Below are 23,391 nucleotides of genomic sequence, written 5' to 3' on the forward strand. Positions count from 1 at the left end.
ATAAATATTGTAGCTGAAGTTTATTACTTTTCCATCTGGATATTTTCACTGTCTAATAATGATAATATATATTTTTGATAATTATGCATGCCTCAATTCGTAAGCCTTTAAAAGGCCTTTAACTTTAAATTTAACTTTCTATATACGCCCGAGCTGATAATTAATACAAAGCTCTTAAATTTCATTGCTTTATTGCCACAAGTCTTCGCAGGATAAGAATAAAAATTGAACGAAACAGACGATTTAATGCAATTGCAAAGAATTTTTAAAATGTAAACCCGGAACTCAAGATGGAAGTTAAAGGGAAGTACCCGAATAACAATTAAACGAAGTCCCTTCGTGTACAATAATTGACTCGAGAAAAAAGGGATATGGTATGGGTTATATTCTATATTTTTCTTAGGGGGTACAACGCCTCAGCCCCACGTAAAGTACATCCCACATTCTGCCTGAAAAGTACACATGTTTAATACTGTGGCATGAACTTAAAAAAATCTGCGAATGACAGTCAAATCCCGGCTTTAATTCCAACAAAAGACGCTGTCCACGCTGTCGCTATTCACCCATTATCGAATACAATCGACAGTCGATAATCGCCTGTGTGTTCGATATTTACCAGCTGAGTGAAGTTATCCCATGTGAAACGTCGCTAATGTTTAGTTCAAAATATTTTGATAGCATTCCAATTTCCGGCTTTGATCATTCATCGAGCTATGATTATCAACTATGAAACTCATTCGTGCGATCGAAGACTATGTCAATAAATGTCATCGTGGGCTACTCACTGTTTGCATTCGCACTCTTTCGGTGATATGCATTTATTATATTTTGTCAATTGGTCTTGTATTCTATCAGAATCGGTTTCTAAAGGTTGGATATTTATTATTATTGAAATTTATTTTTTGTCCTACTGTTAGATTGCGATGCATTCACCTTGTTATGCTTGACTCGGACATGTACTATCTCATAATGTAATTCCTTCCACAGTTTTTTCACTATCCACTTTCTGTAGTAGTATGTCATATGGTAGTGAAATTTATATTAGCGGGAATATGTCGGAAGGTATGGGAGTGTTACCACCGAAAAGATAGAGTGACAGTGGAGTGGAAAAATTACATAATGAAAGTTGGACCAACGGGGCTTACCAGTGGGCTTGACATTGGATTTTCTAACTGGGGCTTGGAGTTGGTGACAGTTTCCCTGTAAGTATTCTTCCTAAAACTAACATGAATAGGAAGAGAGTCGATTCCTCTGCTCTCATTCCAAATGTTTGTAAACAGTGCAATCGATAGTTTTTATTTGGAGGAACTTAAATGCATTTCATATTGTCCATGAATGTGTTTTTATTATTTCAGTTACACAATGACAAAGTCTACTGCTATAATTTTTATCATGGGATTCGCTTTAATCTTCAAGCTGGAAGAGAAGGTATCTGAAATTTATCATACTTAAGCAATTTATTTTGTTTAGGATGACAAAATATGAAAGTACACATCATAATTTATGTATATATAGTATGATAATTTATGTACTATAGTAATTTCGTTTACTCTGGCCAAATTTTATTTCTATTATTTGCAAATATAACCCTTTAAATGTTAAATATTTATAAAATGAAATGCATGAGTTTTAATGTATTAATACTAATTGAGAATAGTACAAACCCTGCCATACTTCAAGGAAGTTTATTTAATCAGTTGAGTGTAAGGCTTTTGTTGTATGAGACATAATTTTCGGGGGCGTGTAGAAGCTGCTGCATTGTGTGAGTCTTAAGGGTTCTAGCTTTTGCAGCCATTGAAGGAATCATTAGTGGAAATGCTTTTGAAATTAGTGGAAATCCATTATACCCTATGCAGTGATCATCAAAGAAGGAACATAAAAAAAGAATGCAACATGTATGTTGCAGCAGCATAGGGCCTCTACCAACAAATTCCACAATCAAAAGATGTCCACCTAGACAACCCTTGCTATTCTCCTGTATAAGTATAGTTATTAAATGAAATATAGAAAATAAAAAAGAAAAAGTATACAATGGTATTGCATTGGGCTTTTTCTTTTACATCCTGTGCATTAATTATTGACCCATCAGTTCTGATTTCTGACAGTTTCAATTGACTCTAGTAAAGGTTTCAGTTGTTGCATCAACCCAGATTGATATTTCATGTTAAGGATGAAAGTTATTCACTGGCTATTGGATAATGTTTCCAAAGAATGGAATAATCACTGAAAGCGCTCGATATATTTAATACAATGGCTCGTAACATTTTTAGGCCCTCCTTGTAATTTCTGAAGCAGATCTATCCCCTACCCTTGTTAAGGCTCAATACCTCCACAAAAAGTGTCACAATTGACTAACAAGATTTCCCATTTCATTATTTGACCGTAGCCATGGCAAACTTGAATTCATTAGTATAATCTAAGCTAAAGATGAGAGTTGTGGAGTCATTATATAAGACAAAGTTTATGTTAGCATTGACAATTAGGAAGAATATGCTAAACTAAACTAATGTTTAGCTGTTTCCCTGCACACATTTGCGCAATTTCGACCCCAAAATTGAAGATAACTTGTAATTGCTGCAAATTTTGCCTTTATCTATTGTAATCACTGTATATACTTCTTCATTAATGAATGAACAGCTTTATTATTGAAAATGTTCGCAAAAATTTTCCCTGATAATTGGCTGGTTATATTTAAGAAATTCGAAATATGAGTTTTATGTTATTGCCTAGAGGAATCAAAGTAGCTGACATCTGGTGGCCAATTTCAGGAATGAGACAAAGGTGATCGGCCGGTTTGTTTACTAATGCTACAGCCCAGTGGTGAGCGAAACGGGTGTGTTTTCAGCAATTTTGTGAAGTGAATACTGATGTATATCTCAGTTGTGAATAATGGATGAAGTAATTTTCTCCACACCTGATGTTTTGGAGTTAATAGAGACTTCAAGAGGCCCTTCGTTGAGGGCTATGAACTGGAATGCTGTAATCACATATTGGAAGTTGTCATGGTTGAAGCACTGAAGTATTTGGTTCTTGTAATGGGCTTTTTTATACAAACAATCATTATTAATGGCATGCCACACAAGATACATGCTTTTCAGAAGAAAATTGGCACTTCTTTTTCCGTTTTCGTTAATAATGGTTGACGATTTTATCGACCATCGATTACAATAGATCATTATTAAAATCATCAAACAATATGACAGGTATCTCCTCACATAAACCATCCGTCCTCAATAAGCTAATATCTTTTGTTTTATGGTTGTGAATAGTGATCCAACCTGTATCACTTAAGTTAAGGGAATTCGACGTCGGTGTGGTCGAGAGTCGAATTCCCCTTGCATTTGCGTATTGACTACTATGTTGAGTCACTCGACTCTCACCGGCTAGCAAAGATCGATGGGAAGTGATGCGGCGGGTCCCGGGAGGGTCTCCGTGCCTTGGCCCCAGTCGGCAAAATGGAATTTAGGCCATTTGGGCAAAGGGACTCGAGAAATCCTTTAACCGAGCGAAGCGCACAGGCCTTCGGAACGTCGGGGATTCGCCCACCATCGTTTCATTGATAGTTATTGCAAGTTTGATCAACCTTCCTTCCGTCTGCATCTCCTCGTCTGACACCTCCATACTTACGCGAACATCTTTTAAGTGGACATTAAATAATACATTGACGATGTCATGCCTTCATATATTTCTCTATGACCCATTCTAATTTTTTTCTTAAATAAGGTAGCTAACTCTTGCCCATTCTCAAGACGTGCTCCCACTTCTTTCTCAAATTAGGGGTGTTGGGGAATCTATGTAGAGAAATAGCTTTTGTCTCAACCTGGTTGGTGCAATTATAAATGCCGCACATTTTGTTGCTCATGAACTTCTCTTTCTATGTTTTTCATCATAATGCTATTAATATTCGACTAAACGGTGTAGGGCTGGCTGGCTATCGTTTCAATCAAACAAGCATACTAAGGCAACCAATCACCTCTATTCGGTCATGACACCTAATTTAGTGCTGCCACCTGGTTTTCCTTCCAGATGCCAATATATTTATATGTACCCCGTATTGTGGGGAAATTTCAAGTTTTCACAGTAAAATAGAGAACCTTTTGATACTATTGATTTTACTGAACATCACGCTATCTGCGGAGGTCATGTGTCCTCTTGAAGTTCACAGCAGCTATTGCCCTCTTGCATAGACTGCAACTAATTGTGAGACATTTCCTTTGAGGTTGTTTATCCCACCAGATTTTTAGGGGCCTGCATCTTGGGGTGAAGTATAGGGGGCCTTTTCCCTGTTATGTTGTTAATAGAGGTATTAGCAATGGCACCCTTAAAATTGCAGCACTTGGATAGAACTTGTTCACATCTTGAAAATTGAAGGCATACTGAAAAGATGCTGAGTTCCAAAAATTTGGTCAAGGGAAACCTCATGAAAATGACATATGCTGATGAGTGCCTGTAGTCTATTGATATTTTTGATTTCTTAGGTCATAATGGAAAATTGAACTGACTTGCCTATTTATATGCATATTAGGCACCTAAAATTCCTTGTGCACAGAAGTTTGTAGTGGGCATTTTACTTTAAAATTAAGTCTATGGCATAGAGGAGTTAAAAATAAAGGTGACAGTAGGCAGACCTCTGCATAATATGCCCCAGCTCCTCCCAATCCTCCTCCCAATTCTCTGTTAGCATATCATTTCTTGTATAGTTTTGACCTACATAGGTGTTGTACTTCCATTATACATATTTTTATCTGTAGTATCTATTTTCTCTAATTATGTTTAATAGCACCAACTTAATTTAAGAATATAAAGTTGGGATCAATTTTTAGTGTTTGTATCATTTTTCCTATTTTTCACTTCAATTTCATTCTTTTATCTTTACAGTCATGGAAGTTAGTTTTTATAGTGTTAAATATATCACTTGGGTTGATGCTATTCACCTACAAGGCTGCAGAGTTTAATGTGCTGGGATTCTGTCTGGTACTCTTTGCATCATTTATAAGGTTAGTAAATTTTATTTAATTTTAGCATGAAGTTTAAGGAAGTGCATGGAAATAAGATAGTAAATATGGTGCGTAAATATAATCCCTAAGGTAAGGAGAGGTTTAGTCTAGCCTTACTTGTTAATTCTGTAATCTCACTAATTTATTAGCTTCATTCATGAATTTATGTCATAAAGAAGTACGTTAGTGTTTTGCTTGTATGAATTTTTCCTTTTTAAGTTCTTGCACCATTATGCGACATGCGACGAATACATATATACATGTTGAGCTAGTAACAGTGGCGGCTGGTGGTAATTTATCTAGGGTGTGCATTAGAGCAGATATAGGATGATTTAATTATATTATGTTAATACTAATCCATGAGCATCATATTTCGTCGTAATAGAACACATAGCAAGCTAAACATATCACTGGTATATTCTACCCTTAAAATTGCATGAACAGAAATAATATTAGCACGCATGAAAATAATTATTCTAAACACACCTTTACAAGTGACGGTAGGTGAAATTCATTCTCCTTTCCTTACACCCTATGAGGAAGTAGTGTAGAAAACAGATGACTCTGTAGACGGACTAGGATCCTGTGAGCAGGTAGTGTAAGTGGCGGCTACACCACTACACTACCTGCGAGTCACTCACCAAAAATATGTGCGTGCGCACTCGCATCGTTTTGAGTCTGCTCCCATCACCCACTTGAACTGTACATACCCCCCGCTTACTTCGTCCCGCCAGAGCATCCTCAAGCAATCGCATAGACCGAAAATGCGCCTGGCGCGATACCACGGGATCGCACACTTGTAGAGCGGTGAATTCGAAAAGGAGATAGCTGTAGCGTTCGGAGCTTCATGTTTCTTGCATATGCAGACAGGATTTTTATCCTTCTCGTTGCAAAGGAATAGTTTTCTTTTATAATTCATTCATCTTTGGGTGTGCACTTGCTAACATGCGTATACGCACGCGCCGCCACTGGCTAGTAATATGTTGCACATAGTGGGTGGAATCACATTTCATTTGTTAGTATGGGTGAAATGCTGACACCTTTGCATCACTCACTCGCTCAGCACCTTTGATAAGGCTAGAGCTCACCTTTGATTAAGACATATATGTGCACATTTCACACGTTCTGGGTAGGGTGTGAAACGCGGTACCACAAAGTCAATAAAAAGCAAGTAAATTGTGCAGAGTTCATAGCTTGGTACCTCTAGGTACTCCCCAGCCATTGTGCAGCAATTGACTGATTTTGTGAAATTCGCATGTCTTTGGTTTGATCAGATTTGAGATCCATCCTCATTTATCAGACCCATCTTCAGGTTGTAAGATTGAGTGAGCCTTTATAATTTATTTAATAAAGGAGCTGAATAGATTGAATTTTATCTATTACAAATACATAATAGCATTGAATAGTTGCTGAGAAAATACGCTGCAGGACTTATTAATAGCCTCAAGGGTGGGAAAAGGAAATGATTTAATGTTAAGTACAGGGAAATATAAAAGCTACTTATAAAATGAATAATATAAATCAACATTTTTCATAATTATATTCTTTTAAAATGAATGCATACTGCTGTCAACTAAGGTACTGATTTTATAGTTTATTTAAAATTAAGTCTATGGCATAGAGGAGTTAAAAATAAAGGAGACAGTAGGCAGACCTCTGCATAATATGCCCCAGCTCCTAATCCTCCCAATTCTCTGTTAGCTTTCATTTCTTGTATAGTTTTGACCAATATAGGTGTTGTACTTCCATTACACATATTTTTATCTGTAGTATCTAACATCTGATAATGTTGACTTTTACTTTTTCTAATCAAATAAACACAAATTACTCACACAATCGTCCTTGGTAGTTACTCTCAAAGAGAAATCGGGAGCAAAAACATGTACCATTACTTCACGAATCAAATTAACACCATTGATTAAGTATTCAGGATGAAAAATAAATAATACCATTTTCATACAACTGATAAACTCCTAGTGAAATTCATACAGTTTTACGACTGCCATTTGTGGCTTCATGTAGGAAGAAAAAAAATGTAAAAGAAGGATGCTAATAATTACTTTTTCGTGTATATTTAGTGGTCTGCGGTGGACCCTGGCTCAGCTAGTGATGCAGAAGTCGAAACTGGGTCTTCAAAACCCTGTTGATATGGTGTACCATGTTCAACCATGGATGATTGTGGCATTGCTTCCAATCGCTCTTGCAGTTGAAGGTAAATCTGTTTAAAACTGTGATGGAATTGTAAAAATGAAACTACACTCTACCAAGATTATTCAATGCAGTCATTAATTTATTTTCGGTGCATCATCTCATTTCAGGAAAGACCTTCATTGCAAATCACAATACTTTTAATGTCTCAGATTGGGATTTATTCCTTAGAACAGTGGGGTTGGTTTTGATTGGTTGTGTGATGGCATTTCTAATGGAGTTGGCTGAATATATGGTTGTTTCCTACACTTCTGGCCTGACACTTTCTGTGGCAGGAATTTTTAAGGTAAGCATTTTTTTGTTGAAATCGACTCCAGTGTGTCTGTAAGAATTCATCATATCTTTGAAAAATCATTCAAGTATCTGGGAAAAATTAAATTATTATAGGTACAACCAGGATTGCTATTTCAGCTTCACTTGAGATGTAGACATTCAGGTGGAAAAATGAAGGCTTGTGAGGACTCAGTTCTTTTAAATGCCTGTTTGTTATCATATCTATTGGTACCATTACTGCTAAGGAGTCGGAATGATTTTCATTCACAAAATGGCTCCTTGGTGTTTATTTTAACTGAAATAATATAATTTAGAATGGCATTAATGATTTCTTTACCATTAAAAAGTAGTGGTCATTGAGTCAATAACTATAAAGTGTGGGTTTATGACAACTGAATTGGAACCCATGCAAAAAAATCCTTTGCATGCTAATGATGTGGATATCAATGTATTTAAAAATTTAGAATATAACTACATATACATTATCCAACCCCTCTGTTATCTCATATAGAAGCTTTCTCTCCTTGCAATTACATATGTTTGTATATGTAGTGTGTCTCATATGATTTTTTGTTTTCTTGTAGGAGCTGGTGACTGTGATGTTAGCTGTTTCAATCAATGGAGATCAGTTGTCGGTGATCAATTACATAGGGTTCCTCCTTTGTCTTGGGGGCATTGTGAATCACGTTGCTCTAAAAGCTATGGCCACCCAAGCAGTACCTATCGATTCCTTGGAAGAGGAGGTCTGCGTTTCACCTCTACCTGTGCGAAATAGAACTGGTTGGAAAGGAAATAGTGAAGATTCTCACATTCCATTGATGGATTTAACTGATGGGAGTGGGGTCGTGGCTTATAGTGACCTCAGCGATTCAGATACTGGTGAGAGTGCTGAAAGTGCAAATGAAGTGTTTAATGTGCTGAAACGGGAGTGGTCATGATTAAATTCATTTCATTCCTTGCACGGTTCGATATTCCTTTCATGTTAACAGTTCATATCCTAAAGGTTGGGTTCACCACGAAAACCTAAGTCAATTAATCGAAGATTGCCTTCACCAAAATACCAAAGGTCAATTTCTCTTTTTTTATGAATCAGAAAGATAAATTAACCTATTTTTGCTTGTCTGTAACTTTCATACCATACCGTTATCTTGGGAATGAAAGTCAGCCGTATGCCATTGTATCGATATATACATTCAATATATTTTTATATCGGGGAGTGAAATCCATGCAAAATTGAATGATTAGTTTCTAAAAGTTTTTCTGAACTGGCTTATTAAAAATCAGCTTTCTTCCGTATTTGAAGAAACAAGGCAGGTGTGAGATACTTTGAGTGAAAGATAATTATTCAGAATAGAAATTTTACGAAAAATATAGCTATGCAGGATTAGTGTCGACTGAGTGATGCGGAAGTGAATAAAGTCAAATATTATAATGATTTCGGTCTAGGTGGAACCATCTCCACTAACTGTGGAAGCATCGTTACAATCTTATGGAATAAGTAAAATGTGGAAAAGCTTTCAGCATCAGCATTAGTTAGGAGAGTAATTGACATGGTTACCATAATTAGGCAGTGCAAAGGTTATAGGCACTCTATTTTGCACTTTCAATCAATTCATCGACTTATTTACATAATCAAAGTCACAGCCAGGAATTTTTTTGGGGAGGGGACTTGACCTTACAAGGACAGGAATTTGGCAGATGCTGGTTTATGGGAGGGTTCTGTCAAGATATTATCCCCTTAAATTTTGGGGGAGGGATGATTTTGAATCCATGACCCCCTTCCCTCCATGGCTATGGTCTTTTAACATAAGTATGCCTGGTGCTTGTAATGCACATATATATAATGACACTGAAAGGTTGTGGAAACTCAAAGACATTGATAAGTCACTGCCATTCCTTAATTCAACGTGGCTGGGAGAAACAAGTATTTCCAGTCATTAAAAATCTTCCATAGTTCATAGATGTAATTATTTCTAATCAAAACCAATTGAACTGAGCTATCTCATGAAAAAATTTTGCCATTTCTCTCCAGAATATAAATATTTATTCCATGTGCATATTGTGTTTATATCTTTTCTGATAAAGGTTCTTGCATTTGTGGTTGCATTAAAGTGTCTTCAAAATGTGATCATCTGCATTTGGAAGTGTACATTGGAAGATTATTTTGCAGAAAGATGTTTGGATGGAAATCTGGATTGTTTCCAGGGTGTATATTATAGATGACATTGCTGCTTGCTCACTAATCTCATGCGATAATTTTGAAAATTTCAGCACTTAATCCTTAGCTTTTTTTTTTGGCAAGAATTAAAAATTTTGTATTTGAATTTGGATGATTCAAAATTTGGATGACTCCAATTTTTTGGAAATCCTGAAGAGGTTAAAAAAATTACCATAAAAAAATATGAAAAATGTTATGACTTAGGCTCATATTTGTAATATTTTCAATTACAATTTAATTCTCTGAGCATAAGATGACTAGCAGCAGCCTTAGGATGTTTGCAAAAGTGAAATTTATGTCATTTGGCACAGGTAAATGACAAGAGTATTGTATTTGTCCCCTATGAAAAAATTGTATAAAACTTTCAAATTTTTATGCATTGCCATGGCAATGCATGAGAATGTATAAAAATTTTAAACAGTTTTATACAATTTTTTCATACTCTACTATTTTTACTCTAAATCATACGTATGATTTAGAGTTGGTAAATACTGTGCAATGGCTGTGGAAATATTTATTTAAATTTACATTCATGATGTGAATTATTCCCCTTACCAGCTAATAATTTTCATAACATAATGCTTCTTGTGATAATATAGTCATGGTTTAGGAAATCACTGTATAAACTTGGGTTTGGAGATATGTGGTGATATATTATTTCTTCTTGCTAGGGAATATTTTTAGTACATAGTGCCTTTTCTGATTAAGGTTCTTGCATTTTGTTATTGCATTAATGAGTCTTCAAAATGCGATCATCTCTGAATGCAAAAGGGTTTCATATGCTATAATGTATGTCATCCAGGTGATGTTTGCATTTTTTTTTTTCATTTTTCCCTTTTATCCAAGAATATAATTGGGATACTTTGCGACAATTGTTTCATTGTACTTTTTTTATTTTTTTTGTACTTGCACCATGCTCATACTTTCAGCACCTTTGCATTTACTCCTAACTATAATTATGCTTTGTTTTCTGTATGTGTGTATCTCAGGAAATTTTTTTTATTCAAGGTCGATCTCAGCATTTTAAATATCTGATTTTCCATGAAGTTCCATTGAGTGAATTTTAAGTGTTCAAAGAAAGTTAAGATCTTTTTATCCCTTATCATTTCAGCATAGCACATTTTAGTTATTTCAGGCTAGTTTGATCCATTTATCATGTTAAGGTTTATAGATGAAGTGCATGGATTCGTAATCAAGTTTACATGCATGGCCATCTGTTGGACTATCATGGTTTATTTTTCAAATATAATGGCTATTTTCATTTATATGATACCTATGTCTCATTAAATGCAATTTTGTTCCTTGAAGCTTAAATACATGTGTTGTTTCCAGAGGTATACCAATGGATTAATGGATGGAGAATTTTTCTTCCTTCCGTGGTTGGCTTCAAAATTTGATTTTTTTTAATAATTTAGCCTTTAAAATTACTTTAAATATATGTAAATCCTCTGATAGAACTGTAATTGAAATTTTCTCCATGCCTAAAACCACAATGATATGCCTCTGATTCTGTGCATATTTGTAGTGAAATGTTCTGCATTCTATTGGTGTTCAGCTCTTGGTGTTCTTATTCTAACTTAATTAGTGAACAAAATCTTAAATTGCCTTGGAAATGTAGTTCTTCCATTTTATCTCTCTTTCCAACATACATGGTGTTAATTGAGTGAATCAATTGTAAAACAAAATTAGCAACAATGTAATTTTTGCACTTATCCATCTGTGGTACATATTTAATTGTTATTGTGACTGTTATTATGTGTAATTTATAGTGATGCATAAATACTTTGGTGCCTTAAGCCAGATTTCCAATAGTTGCTAATTTTTGTAATAATGTACATTCCATGCCATGCGTTAAATTGTTTTGGTGTTTTGGCTCCGAAAGTTGTTTTTTTCTGGGCCTATTTTGATTCTAGCTTTCCAAACAGAGGAAGTGCAATGAGATTATATGTAAATAAATATACAAAACTCTGTTTTCAAAAGAACATAAAAATATCCATTTTTAAAATATACCGAGTTTCATTTTTGCTTGAATTCCCTTCATATATGTACATACATTGAGCAGCCATAGAAGTTACCATCCTGTCTTGTTTTTTTATCAGAAAATTTGGAACCAAAAAATTCTGTTACATTAATCTTATAGTTACTTGCTGGAAAAGTATATCCAACATCCTCTAATAATGGGGCATCTCACAAAAGTAGACCATCTCAAGGATTACTTTCCTATCAGGAGTTAGTGGTGTTGTCATGCTAATGAGACAGATAGGTCTTGTTTATACGAGTCTTACGAGAAAGGATGCATTTATTAAGTAAATAGGCACAAACAAGAGCTGGTGGAGAAATTCAACTATCTTGACAGGGTGTCGGAGGAAAATTGTTGAAGCAGAAATGAAATCAGATAGAGAATTGCGTAACCTTTAGAAGAAAAATTCAATAGGAAAGAGCTCTGAAAGAGGGATCTGGAGTCTAATGCCTTACGTTGTGAAAATGTGGATGCTGAGGAAGTAGGAAAATTCTTACTAAAAATCAAATAATCAGGATTAAGATTTACAAACTTCCCAGGTCTGAAAATTCTTAGATATTGAAATACAGCTTACTCCCGATTATAAGGGCTAATGATAAGGAGAGGCGGCACGAATAATTGAAAGCACGAATAGGTAATCCTAACTTTCACTTGAATTTCTTAAAATTTTCATCATGTACATTAATCAATCAATCTATTAATATCCAGGCACATTTTATGTTATTTTACATTGCTTTCCAAAATCACTAGCAGCTTTCTTTTCCCGACTGCGATCTTTTTTGCGCTGATAATGTGATTGCATTCTTAGTCATACTGCTCCATGTAATACCTGTTTTCCAAAAACCACGCATCCGTGGCTATGAGATCACGGATTCAGAAATGTGGTTTGCACGAATGCTCCAAAATCACTGCACGACAACGGAAATTACACTGTCAGGCACCATGCCGCCTATTCCCTTCTCGCACAAGTTGCCTGGGACAGAGACCCGTGATCACGGAGCACGATCGTGCACTGTGATGCTTGGAAAACAGGAACGCGTGGTACTCCCATGATGGCAACTGGCACGCGATCACCCCATTGCCCAGCAGTGGTCATAGGAAACCGGGCTTAAGGCAAACTGTCTACGCAAGCAAGTGCCTGACTTGTGCCATAACTGGGCACGTTCTCAATCCCTCCGGGTCTTAATCTCTCCGAGACTTAATCCCTTCGAGACTACATCACGAGGAGTCAATTCGCGAGCGCATGAGTCCAAACCTCGCAAAGCGCTCGAGTCCGTCGCGCCAACTTGATTCTCGCGTGCCGCTGATTCTCGCGTCTAATGAAGTCCTCTGCAATTTATAGTGAATTTATCAACTGTGCCGGCCTCTTTATGCCATGTGTGAACTTCCAATACTCTCCACCACCACCTCTCCAATTGTAAGGTGAAACGTCAGAGTGAAACCTGTTTCCCCTCTTCTGCCTTCACCTTCCCTCTCACGCCTGCTTCAAGCGCCGCGGCTCGGCTGTAAGCCGGCTGGCTCGCTCTCTCTGCTCCAGACCCCGAACAAGGAAGGAACTCCTCCTGCCCGGCATTTTCCCAACTTCAAGACTACAATTAACCTCAGGCAACTTAGTATTATATGTATTGTGTACCTATGCAACTTTGTAGTTTACTTTGCATATTAAATGTATTTATACTGTTGGAAATCAACCCTATTGTTTTGTTATTTTTCACTCCTAACTGCCTATTTCTCGTCAATTCATTTCTCACGACGTGTGTGCGTTGCAGACTATGACTCGTGCTATCTCTACTTCCACTTCCCTCACTGCCTACACTTCTACTATTCCCTTCCTCTCCATTTGGTCCTTGACTAGTCAAGATATAAACATGCCATAGTCCAACAAAATCTCCGGTTCTCTTGGGCCGTAGCAAATGCGAGTCCAGGGCAATAATTGCACATTAATGATATGGATTATACATTTTTATTCATTTACTATTCGTTTACCTTTCAAGAATCTTTGAAAATTACTCTAGTTTTTTTTTAGATAGATAAGACGTCCATGTAAACTTGAAACATTCCTTGTCAGCAAGTAAATAAAATAATTTCATTCTTTGACAGGAATTCAATTTTAAATAATAGGCCCAGTGTTGCCATGCATTGAAATGCAAACATCCTGCTGCTTTTGCCTCCAATTTTATTTTTTTTTAGAAAAATCGCTGAAAACATCAAAGGAGTATGAACTCATGCACGGATAATCTGCAACACAGATAAGCTGCACCCGGATAATCGGGAGTCCCCTGTGCAAATGATTTGCAGATATGTACTTGGAAAATGCCAAACTTGTTTTAACCCTTATAAATTGGAGCACATTTTAGCTATTTCAGGCTAGCTTGACCCATTTCTCATTTTAAGGTTTATAGATGAAGTGCATGGATTCGTAATCAAGTTTACATGCATGGCCATCTGTCGGACTATCATGGTTTATTTTTCAAATATAATTGCTATTTTCATTTAGATGATAAATAATGCATAAATGTTTGCAGCTCATGATGCTAATGTTACAAGTTAAGGTTGAGCTTCTTCAACATATGTATTTTGTAATGCATATACGCAATATCAACCTGAAGCAAGTGATTGAAGATTTTAGTTAATCTCACAGTTCAATTTTTCAGCATTAATAATTCCACTGGAGATAGAATTTTCCCAGAGATTCTTAAAATTTTTATAATTTATCAGTTCCAAAATTCACTTTATGAGGAAATGGAAGTAGAAAGTATTTTTTCTTTACCATCAATACATACATTCAATACATTCCCCTCAGCAGTGGCGGATCTATGGGGGGAGGGAGGGGCTAAGGGTGCTATTATTATTGGGTAGAAACATGCACTAGATTAAATTGAAATTTTTGGAGGTTATCACTTAGTACAAAAGTATTTAATTATAATTTCCGGTAAATTTATTCATACCAACTAAATCGAATGAAAATACAAATTAGTTTAAACCTGAGGGTATATTTCACACACTTTGGTACTAATAAAATGACCTATGAGGTGTGCTGAGTATTGTCAATTAAATATCAAAGTATCAGCCTGAAACATTCATTTTTGAGTCTTGAAAAACCCAAATTTCCGATATCCCCAAACGCCCTCTGGCTGGGGGAATTCTCCCGCCCCCCGCCCTCCCCCCTTGGTTCAAACCTAGATCCACCACAGACAGCCCCTCAGCCAAATAGTTAATACATATTCCATGCATCCCCACTGGAATTTGCTCTATCGTAATTGCAAAATGTTGTCTCTTAATCATCATTGAAAGATTTTGCCCATAATGCTGAAGCCATCTTATCCTTTTAGAAGCTTACTGAGGATGGCTCATGCAATGCAAAGGAGCGGATCCAAAACATAATGCATTAGGGTTACCTCAAAGCCTTGATTCCATTGAAGGAACATTATTATGAAAGCCTTAAACAGAAAAATTGTTTTCCAGACCTATTTTCCTATCAACCTTCATGTATTTCCTACTGTTGATTGTTACTGAAAAGAAATTTGGTACACAGGTAACCTTGGCTCAAAAATTTAAACTTTTTTGATAAGGTAAGAAAATGTGCTCTAATGAGATCTACTTAATGCGACAAAGCTGGCGAAGTCAAGATTTTTTTACTGAAGATCTTTTTGCGAAATATGTAAATGCTTCCATGTTTTACTTTTCTTGGTAAGCACAAAAAATTGATGATTTTATCGCAATATTATTGCATAAAAATAATTTTTGGCACAATCAGTTGATACTCTAATCTTGGAAGCTATTATCATTATCCTTTTCACATTATTGTTTAAATATATAATCAGTTTATTGCGTTGGAAAACTCGCAAAGTCTCAGAATACTTGTAAGTAGAATCATGAAATCTATTTCATCTTAGATGTATTAAACTACATTGATATTTATGAAATATAGAAAATAGAGTGGCATTTTTACTTAGCCAATATTTGCAAACCTATTCTGAAGAGCTACTTTCCCACAGCCCGACAAACTCCAAGTATTCTATGTATGCTTCTTCAAGTCTACCTCTGAATTTTCGATTTGCACGCATTGTTTCGAAAATTATTTCACTTTGGTTTTCCTGCATGGAATATGCTTTCTGTAGTGGCTCCGGGAGAGGCTCAAGTAAGCTGTCTCTTCTATAAGGAAGAGATTGTCTTCCAAGCATGTCTTGAATTTGATGGCAATCTTCATCATCGAAATGGAAAGAGGAGACTGTTGTCTGTGCTGGACTCTGAGCCAAGCAAACTGGTATTAAATGAATAGCTGCCACTAATCCAAATTCCTTCATGTCCTTGGCGCATGTTTGGAGCTCCTCTAGGGACAGAGTTTTAGTGGCAACTTTTGGAGAAACGGCTCTAGAAAATTCCATCTGATAGTAGGAGAGGAGCTCTGGGAGATGTTTGTTACGAAAACCACGCCTCGTGCAAACGTGTAGGAATGTCAAAATATCAGTGATTGGAGAGCTGTATCTCATCAGTTGCATATCAACAAACTTAGCATCAACTGGTGCCTGCTCTTCCTGATCTTTTTCGTAAGCAAACAGTATGTTGTTCCCACATAATTCACCATGACAGAGAACACTCAGAAGATCATGAGAGGGTTGTAGCATTGCACCTACATTTCTGAAGCTATTCCATAGGATATCAAGCAGTCTCTGATAAAACTGTTCCTTAGGGTATTTTTGCGGCCAAAATTGGCAAATTAAATTTGCAGTGGTTTCAACTACACCATGAAGAATTTTGCCGGAAGGTGCATCTTCATCAAAAATGAAAACACTCTCCTTAATAGAAAAGATGGCTTCATGTACTTCTGCCAGTTCTGAACTTTCACCTTTAGAATTCTGAATGAGGACTGAGCCACCATGGAATATTGCTAGGGCTCGCATGACAACCCTACAGTATGGGAGGTCCAACGGTATCCACATATTCATGGGAACAAAACCTAAATGATACAAATCTTGAAGGATGATGGCACTTGCTTCAAAACTCAAACCAGAATCTGATGTGTTTGATTCTGTACTTCCTACTCTGGCAAAATGACACATTGGGATTGGCAGGGGCATTTCATACGGCAGCATTGGCTCCATTATTGAGGCAATATGCGAGTAGAAGTATACTTCTTTCCCAAAGCAGTCATTGGCTATGGCGAAGGCTTTATGTGCTTCATTTTCCGGCACAAACTTGGCAAAAAATGAGAGTAAGTGCTGGTCATTCTCACTATCCTCAATCTCTAAAACCAAACGGCGATGAGTTCCCATTTTGGTGCTTCCAAAATTGTAGACTTTATCAAATCTGTGGTCTAATATTTTGAAATTAGGCGACATAATTGCTGACATAAGTGTAGCAGTCAGATCATCTTCTGTGAAAAAATCCATTTTCATTCTCCCCCAGGGGTGTAATAATATAGTTCACCTGAAATGCAGAGTAAAGCATAAATTTTCTGCTAGACATAATATTAAAGGCTTTTCACAGTTTCCCTATCAAATTAAATGTTAACAACAGTACATAATCCCTTTTATCAGTGATATAGCCTAGATAGTCCATCTAGCACAAATGCTAAAATTAATGATGTGGCCAAGTCAAGGTCTCACTTATACCAATATTTTGACCTTGAAACTGTCCTGTAGGCAAATTTTTGCATTTTGTTAAACATATTATGTATACATAATATCATTATTCCCACATTCACAAAGACAAGAACGGAGAAGTGAGAAGATGTTAGAACTATAAGCCTGACGGCACATGCATCCAAGATTTTGACAAGAATCATTTACAGGAGAATAGAACGAAGAGCAGAAGAATTCCTGGATGAGGACCTAATCAGATTTAGGAATAACAAGGGCACAATAGCAGCAATTTTAACTCTTAGGCTTATAGAGATAATAATGGAGATAAACAAACTGGCTTTCTCCTAAAAACCTTAAGCAGAAGATGAGACAACTTAGTTGGCCACATTTTGAGGCACGATGGCCTGATGAAGACTTTTGTAGAAGGACAAGTGGAAGGGATGAAGGGCAAGGGACGGCCCCGAACGAGTTACATGGGACAGATTATAAAGGATGTAAAAGAGAAGAAATACGTCGCTATAAAAAGTTAGCTTACGCACGCCGACCACTATCTAAATGCAGCATCTCACCATCATCCCAGGCAGAAGGCCTCCCTAGTGGCTACATTGATTAACATATAATATCGCCGATAATAACTCCCTCTCCACGGAGATAAAGCACCTCACTATGGCACTGCAGAAAAATGGCTATCGGAGAGAATTGGTCCTTAGAAGGACCACGAAGGAAGAGGAAAAGCAAACCAAGGCCAACATAGAAAACCAGAGTGATGACGATGGAGAGGCAGAATCGTCAAAGAAGCTATACGTCACCATCCCTTTCATTGCTGGAACGTCAGAAAGGATCGCCAGAATATTAAAAAAGATCAGTGGTCGCCAGATATAACTGTGTGACCAAGATAAGGGACTTCCTCCCCGGGCCCAAGGACATCATTCCTCAAGAACTGTATAAGGGGGTATACAAGGTGCCTTGCTCCTGTGGAAGATCCTGCATAGGGGAAACTTGCCACTCCATGCATGTAAGGATTAGAGAACATCAAAGGGTGACCAAGAACAAACAGTTTCAACTCTCTGCCATCGCTGAACATGCATGGTCGGAACCTGGCCATTACATCAAATTTGAGGAGAAGAAACTTTTAGTTAAGGAGTGCCGATACTTCCCAAGACAAATCAGGGAAGCGATAGAAATTCGAAAAATACCATTGAATTTCAATAGAGAAGATGGATACTTCCTTCACAGCGCCTGGAAAAGAGTCATCAAAGAGAGAGCCAATCAGAGAGAAGCGCCCTGTCAGACAGCCAATCACAGTGCAGCTAGAACCTATCCAGCCTACAGTATATAAGCGAGGCAGAAACCAACAGCCGACACCTTCGACCTGAAGACGCTGGCAGGATAGCCAGCGAAACTGTTGTACACAAACAAGCTGACGTGGAATAAAACCCTGAAGAAATGCAGAGATCACTAATAATGGTGCTTTAAACTTTAAAGGTGTACCACTGAGCCATTCTAAGAGTTAATAATATTTTTTTCACATCTGTGCCTGTCAGACACACTGCACCTGAACTCAGCAATACCAATATTGTACCTGACGGAAGGTTAAGAAGAAGGCAGAACACCTTAAACCAACTGCATAGCCCACATATCGAGGTATGTTGGTCTGATGGAGACAAACATCCAGGGGCAAGTCGAAGGCAATAGTGGATAGGGAAACTTTGGTTAAGATATATAGATCAGGTAAAGGCAGTGGGGTAGCCAGGAATTTCGTTCGGGGGGGAGGGGTCCAAAGCCAGAGGGAAAATTTTTTAAAAATAGGGTAGAAAGTAGAGGGTTTTAAACTAATTTAAACACCTTTCATGACCACAAAAACTTCATTTTTCAGAGAAATCTTTAATAAATTCATGATTTTTTTCTTGTATGTTGGAAACTTCTTGTTAGTTTCTTTTATGATGTAAAACAATTGTGCTTTATATTTCGGGGTGGTCCGGCCTCCCTGGATCCCACTCGCTACGCCACAGGGTAAAGGATGTGAAAGAGAAGACATATATAGGTGTGAAAGAAGAATTGAATGAAGAGCTGCATGAAACCAATCTTAAGATTTTTGACCAGTGAATATGATGGTGATGATTAACTCTTTGAGTGTCATTCTTTAAAATATTGGAGGCGTTGAAGTCAAAATAACGTCGTTTTAGTGGCTCAAAAATTTCGCTGCTTGCGTTATAGGGTCTTCAGATGTTTGCTATCACCAACACAGATCTGTCTGCCAAATTGCCTATCTACCAGGAATGCGTTCCCCTCAAGCACAACTATAGTTATCATGATGCAGTCAAGGGCTGTTCCTTGCAGGAGCGCAGCTAGGAATTAAGGCTGGGGGGTTTAGGTGCAACTAATACCGGGGTGTATGTGGGTATGGAATACCCACCAGGATAAGCGGAAGGTGCGAGATTAATAAATTGCGGAATTTTAGGATAAATGGTTCAAAATGGTGAGTTTTACGTCTTTCTGAGGGATATTTTAGTAATTCTTACACTATTCTATTAGTAATATCAATCCAATTAAGTAAAATGGATTAAACTTAAAAATTTCTCTGAGCTCTGGGGGGGGGGGGGGGTTTATCCCCCAAAACCCCCCCTCGCTGCGCCACTGGTTCCTTGGGGTAGGAGTGGGCTTAAGACCCCAACAAAACTCATGTTAATATCAGCTTGATTTACTTCAAATGAAATTGCTTCAGGCGAGACCTATCGGAACCAAGTTTGAAGTGTACCAAGCTCCATTGATAATTCGCCCTCTCTGAGTGCCTTGGTACATTAATCAAGGGCGTGAATAAAGTAAAGGGCGTGTATAAGGATAAGGGGCCTGGTGCCTCCGCTCTCCGCAGTGAGGAGAATGAAGTACCGTAGCCTGACTTAGTTAAATGAATCATACGTAAGGGCATAACAGTAGCTTGCAGTAATATTAATTTTTAGGTAATGTTATTCGTATTATTTAAAATATACATATCATGTAGTGAGAGGGTCCTATCCCTCCTTGAAACGAAGAATTATATACGTCTCAGACTCCAATTATCTGTCGTACTTGGGATATATTGAGGTAGGAGGATATATAGGCCACCATTGGGTCAAAACATGCACTAGATAAAATCGAAATTTTTGGAGATTACTTCATTGAATAAAAGTATTTAGTTGTATTTTCTGGTAAACATACCCACTGTAACGAATTAAAATAAAATTATTTTAAATCTTAGGGCCTATTTTACAGGCTTTGGTACTAATAAAACGACCTACTACAAGTGGTTTATAGTGTCTTTTTTAATCAAAGAATAAGCCTAAAATCATCGTTTTCAAGTCTTGAAAATCACATATTTTCAAAATCTTCAAAACCCCGTTTTGACTGGGGAGAAATTCCTCAGGCCACTAGCCCCGACCCCCTTTTGGTCCAAGCCAAGATCCGCATTTCGATATATGAAGCTCCTCATTACGTGGGGATGAGGGAATTTGCCCCCTTCCTTACATTCGCCTCTGAGGGGTCGACTAGTGGCAGCTCTCAAACACTGATTTGCCCCCAATGCCTCTATCTGACGATAGGCGATTGCACCTGTCAAGACGCATCTGAAATATTCGTCAAATTCAGTTGGGCAACTCCGGCCCTTCGAGTTAGCCTGTTTTCATCTCTCGCGTGACACGGGCTAATAGTCCTTTAGCGATACTTTAAAAAGATGGAGCTGTAATAGCAAGGGAACCAAGATAAATATATTGTTGGTTTAAGCCGTTTTAAATAAACAAATCCCAAGATACTTTAAATTTATATTCACTAGACAAATAATAATGGGTAGAAGAAGGAAGGTGAGCTGTGAGACCTTAACAGTACTGTACTTAACACCTTCACTGTACTGTTTCTGTTTTCAATAATAGGCAAATATGACAGAGAATCACCACATTCCGTGGCCATGCCCTCATGAATGATTCATTGAACTATTTACGTCTACGGTAATGAATCTATTCCTTATTTTACTCATTTTGGCAAAGTTCCTAGTCCAGTGGCCTTCTATATATATATACTTCCCTACGATATCGCTTCAATTATTTTTTCGTTTCCTTCGAGTTTAAAAGTCATTGAGTTAAAAATGAAGTTATTATTATTCTAGAAACTAGAAATTACTAACTACCTGTATACTAAGATTACATTTTATAGCGGTGTATAAGGATGTGAGATTCATCAGAACATCAATTAGGTATCCGATCTTACCAATATCTTCGGTTTACTTTTTTCACCCCAATCCATGTGAGATGTCATGCAAAATAATATTCCTTAAATTATGGTAATCTACTTTGATAAAATTTTCAGTTACCTTATTGTGAAACTGCTGCTGAACTTTGTGGAATTTAAAGCTTTCCGGTAAGCTCCTTCCCGTAACACTCTCTCAGCTTATAAATTGATCGTAGCCGGAGAGATACTGTAGTATATATTTGCCACAATAACACAGATCAGCGACTGTGTCCAACTGCGTAAATATTAAATTCGACTGTTGCTATGAAATTATTTACACTATCTTCTTTCTCCTTCTTTCATCTTTATATTTTTTCCTGTGCGCGAATCATTTTTCTGATATAGTCACTTTTTCAATAGAGCTACTACATGCTTGTCTTCAATTCGTCAAATTGATCAGGGATGTTGGCCACGTATGAAGCAAATGTTAGCTATAAAATAAAACATCTTATCTTTAGTATTCATCACATCTTAAGAATAATTCTTAGCTATTTGAAGTAATAATGGACTTTATGGTATTACGAAAGAGGCATGAATTTAATACTTGATACATTCCTTCGTTGTACCTACTATGATCGACTTTTTTTTGGACGTGATTTCAACGAAATTTGAAATCCGGTTAATTTCCGCTAATTTATGAGAGGTTTAATGCTCTGCCATTCCAATACAGAAGAAAATACCTCATAAACCAGAGGAGGACGTGGCATTAGGAAGTTGACAGGCGATATATAATTCCTAGAGTTAGTCAAATAGAGATAACTTTAACCTTATCCTTGATGGTAAATTTCATATTTCTAACTTTTTTTACTCATTGACATTGATTTTATTCTACGGGGGTCACCAATAGATGGTGCCTCCCCGTACACAGCATTTAATTTCTCATAAGTTTGCGGTAAATAACCCAAATACCAAACCTTGCTAAAATTATGTCCAAAAAAGTCACCAATTACCGAAATTACTAGCATTGGATGCTGAAATGTATCAACCGTTTCGGTGGTCATAATCACCGATAAAACCCGTTAAACTTTTATCGGCAATGCAAAAAATAGGCTTAATAGCACTAAGTTCTTCGAAAAGACGCGCGAAAAATTTGGTGAAAAGTGTATGGGACGTCCAGAATTAGGAAAAATAACCTTTATTTAAGCATATTTGAAAATTTATCACTCGGAAAATTGTTTTGGAGCCCATGGTTCGAGAAGCTTAAGATGCGTATATCCTTCACTCACTGTAGAAATGCACATATCCTTCACCAGTCCTAAAATCTATGAGGATCACATTCACGAATAGTGAAGGCGCACATGTATCACGCATGCGAAGCGATTTTAAGTAGTTGCGAAATTGAAAAAAAAAGTGAGAAGGTGATTGTAAATTATTTCATAAACCTACGCGTTTACCTTGGCCCATCACAGAAGACGTAAACGCCCACGAGGAGGCTAGAACTAGGAATAAAAATTTACCTGGTCAGTTACCCAGCCAATCTCAAAGGTCTTTTTGGAATGAATTTTTCTGAAACAGAATCTACGAAATCGTCACGCTTATCGCGAACATCCAATGCACGGAAAATGCAAAAATTCACTACTGCCCATTTATCACCATAAAATAATTCCTCGCATCAAGCATAATTTCTATGGAAGTTTCCGTTATCGATCAATATTTCAGTTAGAATCTTCATTCGATTAGGTTACCTCCTCAAGGCACTTAGGAAAAAACTGCTTGAGACGACAAATTCGAAAAAAAACATAAATTGTAAGTAGTTCTGCTTTTATTATAAACATTAAGATCGAGTTATCCACATTTCTCTACCTTGTTTTTGCTTTTGAATCTCGATGT

At 37.0% G+C, this 23,391-nt stretch overlaps 2 protein-coding genes across 2 annotated transcripts; one reads left to right on the forward strand and one right to left on the reverse strand.

The window, feature by feature from the left end:
* The first annotated feature begins 609 nt into the window (after positions 1 to 609).
* On the forward strand, positions 610 to 11,703 carry LOC124159258 (solute carrier family 35 member C2). Its single transcript, XM_046534953.1, has 7 exons — positions 610 to 870; positions 988 to 1,202; positions 1,356 to 1,428; positions 4,879 to 4,997; positions 7,076 to 7,209; positions 7,316 to 7,491; positions 8,063 to 11,703. Exons 1-7 carry the CDS (start codon positions 727 to 729, stop codon positions 8,414 to 8,416), a joined length of 1,215 nt encoding a protein of 404 aa, XP_046390909.1. The 5' UTR covers positions 610 to 726; the 3' UTR covers positions 8,417 to 11,703.
* A 2,877-nt stretch (positions 11,704 to 14,580) lies between these two features.
* On the reverse strand, positions 14,581 to 21,812 carry LOC124159848. The gene is made up of 2 exons (XM_046535747.1): positions 21,644 to 21,812; positions 14,581 to 17,146 (listed from the first exon to the last, which is right to left on the reverse strand). Exon 2 carries the CDS (start codon positions 17,113 to 17,115, stop codon positions 15,688 to 15,690), a length of 1,428 nt encoding a protein of 475 aa, XP_046391703.1. The 5' UTR covers positions 17,116 to 17,146; positions 21,644 to 21,812; the 3' UTR covers positions 14,581 to 15,687.
* Positions 21,813 to 23,391: the final 1,579 nt, after the last annotated feature.

This window comes from Ischnura elegans, chromosome 5, assembly GCF_921293095.1.
Source record: "Ischnura elegans chromosome 5, ioIscEleg1.1, whole genome shotgun sequence".
Lineage (NCBI taxonomy): Eukaryota > Metazoa > Arthropoda > Insecta > Odonata > Coenagrionidae > Ischnura > Ischnura elegans.

What these genes read in the sequence shown, in the direction of transcription:
- LOC124159258 (XM_046534953.1), top strand. Translation starts at nt 727, where the DNA reads ATGAAACTCATTCGTGCGATCGAAGACTATGTCAATAAATGTCATCGT. An exon ending in GAGTTGGTGACAGTTTCCCT is followed by an intron (nt 1,203 to 1,355) that starts GTAAGTATTCTT and finishes TTATTATTTCAG; the next exon opens with TTACACAATGACAAAGTCTA. An exon ending in CTCTTTGCATCATTTATAAG is followed by an intron (nt 4,998 to 7,075) that starts GTTAGTAAATTT and finishes GTGTATATTTAG; the next exon opens with TGGTCTGCGGTGGACCCTGG.
- LOC124159848 (XM_046535747.1), bottom strand. Translation starts at nt 17,115, where the DNA reads ATGAAAATGGATTTTTTCACAGAAGATGATCTGACTGCTACACTTATG.